The sequence below is a fragment of the Plasmodium fragile genome (assembly GCF_000956335.1).
Source record: "Plasmodium fragile strain nilgiri unplaced genomic scaffold supercont1.41, whole genome shotgun sequence".
NCBI lineage: Eukaryota > Apicomplexa > Aconoidasida > Haemosporida > Plasmodiidae > Plasmodium > Plasmodium fragile.
In genome coordinates this window covers 169,649-173,884 of record NW_012192621.1, presented here as the reverse complement: position 1 = coordinate 173,884, position 4,236 = coordinate 169,649, and the positions used below count along the sequence as shown (strand labels likewise).

Genomic DNA, 4,236 nt, shown 5'->3' with positions numbered 1-4,236 from the left:
ACAGAGTAATAAACCCTTTTTAGACAATTATGCAGGACGAAAAAAATAAAAGAAGCATTTTTACTAATAATGCTTAATAAGAAAAGTACAAATTAATTTAATCATAAAGTTCTGCATACATCTTCAAATAATTCAAATAGAATAAACAATGTCCCACAGCACAGACGTCCCGCTTACCCTGTACACAAGGGTAGAAATTGAGAAACCATTGCGTACCCCTAATCAGAACTATTATGTGTCCAAACCCCACAATCCTCATATGCCTAGAGTTGGTAACAGTCATCGCGGACGCTTCCCTAGTTATTATGTAGAAAATGAACATTATAATAATGGGGAAAGTTCTCATAGGATGGAATCAAAAATCGCTCAAAATCCTAAACCAGAAGTAGTTAAAACGGAGAAAGTTGACCATAGTGCGAATAAGCTGGGCACTACGAACAACATGTTGAGTTTTTTCCAAGCGGTCATGATTATCGTTCTTTTGATGCGATTAGGCGTAAGTTTGAAATAGAAAAAGTTTGTCACTGCCTGTGCTCGCCGCATTCATACATCTGCTCGTGAATGTATTGCAGAATGTGCAAATTTGTGCGCTTCATGGGTGCACGATAGAACGCGTTGAAAACGCAGACACGGCGGTGTGCAGCAACAATGCACACTTACCAACCTAATCTCAACTTTCTGCAGAGGAATACATCCGAGAGACTCAGGAAGAAGCACGAAGCAAGGAAGAAACTATTAAAATTCCTGGACAACGAGAACAAAAAAATTAGAATTGATGATAAATTGATGGCAGAGAAGTGCAAGAAATTGGAGGAGAAAATAAAAAAGGAAGAAGAAAAGATGGAATTAAAATGGAAAGAGATAAGAGCAAAACTCAAGTTAAAAATGAAAACAAAGCCATCAAAAAACCATTTTCCTGGTATAGGTCCATTCTACGACAAAGACAAAAGACGTTTGGATCGTAGAATGAACGCTGTAGATATCAAGTATGAGAAGTATAAATTGAAGAAGAAGAAGCGATGGTGTGCCATGAAAGCAGCCTATCATAAGAAACTCAGGAAGTTGCAAAGAAAACAGGAGAACAGAAAACAGAGGAAGTGTAAACGGATGTTTGTATTTGAAAGGGATTGGAATTTTGGACCCTCATCAATCAAAAAGTACATAAACCAGAGAGAGGATGATTATAAAAATGATGATAGGTATTATAGGAAATTAAAGGTAGATCAAAAAGCGGCAGATAAGGCAAAAGAAGAAGCGGAAAAAAAGGCAAAAGAAGAAGCGGAAAAAAAGGCACAAGAAGAAGCGGAAAAAAAGGCAAAAGAAGAAGCGGAAAAAAAGGCACAAGAAGAAGCGGAAAAAAAGGCAAAAGAAGAAGCGGAAAAAAAGGCAAAAGAAAAAATGATGCAGGAAGAATTCGATGCGGAATATGAATACTATGTTGATGATGACTATGATGGGTATGGTGATCATGTGGTCTATTATTTCATAAATTCCGATGATGATTATTAGGATCTTGATCATTATGACGCATATGACACTTCCCTCGGCGGCTACTAGAACAATGATCTATATAATTATGAGACGTTTTGATGTGACCGATCCAGCATTTATCACAATTTTGATAAGCTTAAAATGATAGAATAAGTAGAATCGACACATAAGAAATGTGGACGGAGTTTTCAGCTCGTTGATGAATTGAAGAGAACGAAGTTTTTTGGTAAGGGGTTGTTGTGCACTCTTTCATAGTTGTTGATAAATATATGCCAAGCAAAAATGGAAGAAGAAGAAGAAAAAAAAAAAAGAAGAGTAAAGGAATTTAGGACTCATGGGCGAATATATATATATATATATAGACATCCAAACATCTTGTAGCACACATTCTTGGGTTCTTCGGAAGTCCTCACACATATAATTATGAGGGAATGTATTCATTCGTAGGACTTAGAAGAATTAGCACACAAGTTGTGGATGTATGGTTTTTTTTCGTGAGAATAAGTTTGTAGGGAACAATGAATAAGTGTCCATTCTGCTGTTAGGGACTCTTTCTTAATCCTGCTATAAATGTCATTATTACTGACACATCCCAATGATGAAGACATTGTTCATAAAGGAGCATAGGTTATGGGTGAATTGAAGATATCCATCTCGCTGATAGAATGATTATTTAGGCCGTTCCCAAATAATAGGTGCCCGCCTTATTTTCTGCAACGGCGCCGTCGCATTCTGTAACGTCCACATAATGCGCCTTATTCATAAGTTTTTTGCGTCCTGTTAAATTCGAACTTTAGTGTATGTACACTGGTGTGTGTAGCATGTTATGCGTGGGTTACTCCGCACAGAGGCACATCCCCTTTGATAGCGTTATTTTCATTTTTTCCCTAAAAAAAAAATATACAATAATCATTTGTGTATGTGTATGCGTGTCCATAAGCTCGTTCATTCTTCACTTGGACGACCAGCACACCCCTTCAATTTGTTTTGATGTCTTTTTTCCGTGCACCTGCTGAATCATGTTCCCAACATTTTTACATGAATACATACATATGCAATCTCGTCTCCGTCGAATTAGAAACTGCAATTTATCCCTTTTTTTTTTTTTTAATACGCTATAAATATCAAAAAATGGGCGGCTGTTCTGTAACCTGGTGCCATTTGTCCCTTTTTTTTTAATACGCTATAAATATCAAAAAATGGGCGACTGCTCTAATCTGGTGGAATTATTCTTTGGTACGTATTATGATTTATGGTACGATTAAATTTTCTAATATAGAGTTTTCGGAAGTTTGTCGTACTTTAAAAAGAGTCGGAAATGGGTGAAGCTATTTTCTTTTTATGCAAGGCGGGAACGGTGTCACGGTGATTGCATCGATAGGGGCAAGGGAGAAAGGGAACATTGTAAGCATATGCAAATATGCATTATCCTACCTTTCCATGTGTTTTTCCAGATTTGTCCCTTTTCCATAGCAGCCCTTTTTGTCTACAGCAAATTTATTTCATACGATGATTGCATTATTTGATACTTCCCGAATTTCCGAGTACAAACGCGCGAGAAAGCTGACAATGTGTGCTACGGTGATTAGTTAATCTGGTTATAGTTTACCATGAACTTACACAGTGTAGCACCGTATACTTCTATAATGGATGCATAAACCTTTAGAAAAGGAGGACGTGAGAATGGGAAGCACAACGGAATCACTGCTGAACAGTGTGACAAGGTTATCCCCCTACAATTCCATACATTAGAGACTTTTCCTGAATTAATACTGATGTATGTGTCGCGCAGAATTATACTTGTTGTGCGTAGAGTAGAACGGAGCAGAGCGCGCCCCTTCCCTTGCACTAAAATCATAGCGGCTTCTGGGAGGCGGGACGGTTTTATGAACATAACTTTAGGAAAATACGTGGATGACCTCCTTATATTATACCACCCACATGGAACAAAAGGCGGAATGAGGAACATTTTAACGGGGAAGAAAACTGGATAACACAGGTTTCTATGCGATTTGTATATTTGGTACCATTGATTTTTTCTTTCCTTTAACCGAGACTTTTATGTAAAGGATAGAGGACGGTTTCAAAAGGTCCGAGTGGGCATACAACACTTTTGGGAACGTGACCCTTTCCTTAACAAGTGTATGAACTATTTTTTCGCCTGAGGGTAATTTAACACATGACTATCGTTCACACTGTTTGAAAAGGGGGAAGAAGTGGCGTTTTATATATATGTGCTTAATAGAAGGTTTTTCTGTTATACGCGCTTTTAATGAAAATTCTTTTATTTATATATATTTTTTTTTTTTTTTGCCATATTTTAAAAAATAAATATAAAAAAAAAAAAAAAAAAAAAAAAAAGGTGAGAGAAAAAAGTTTTATGCAAAAGTGATCGTTTCGATTAAATTACACAATCAGAGTTCTTCATCAACAAATTAATGAAAACAATTCAATAATTCGTTAAAATGGGCATATGTTGGGTCTTTTTTTCTTTTTCTTTTTTCCAATTTGTCATCTTATACTTCAATGTACAATCATTTTGTCTGTATCATTTATTTTCCCGTTTACAATAACTCTAACCGAATAATGAAAATCCTAAGTCATCTTCTTCTTCCTCCTCTTCAACTTTCTCTTCCTTCTTAGCTTCCTTCTTATCGTCACTTGGCTTATCCGCTGCGGCTTGTGCAGCTGCAGCAGGGGCACCTCCGCCAACGCTTAAATTGCTTAGTAGGCCCCTAAAAAATG

The 4,236-nt window shown here is 36.8% G+C and overlaps 1 protein-coding gene across 1 annotated transcript; it reads left to right on the top strand.

Annotated features, from left to right (window-relative positions):
• Positions 1-148: 148 nt before the first annotated feature.
• On the top strand, positions 149-1,509 carry AK88_03548 (uncharacterized protein; the record flags this gene model as incomplete). Its single annotated transcript, XM_012481159.1, has 2 exons — positions 149-496; positions 685-1,509. The coding sequence occupies 2 exons, from the start codon at positions 149-151 to the stop codon at positions 1,507-1,509; spliced, it is 1,173 nt and encodes a 390-aa protein (XP_012336582.1).
• Positions 1,510-4,236: the final 2,727 nt, after the last annotated feature.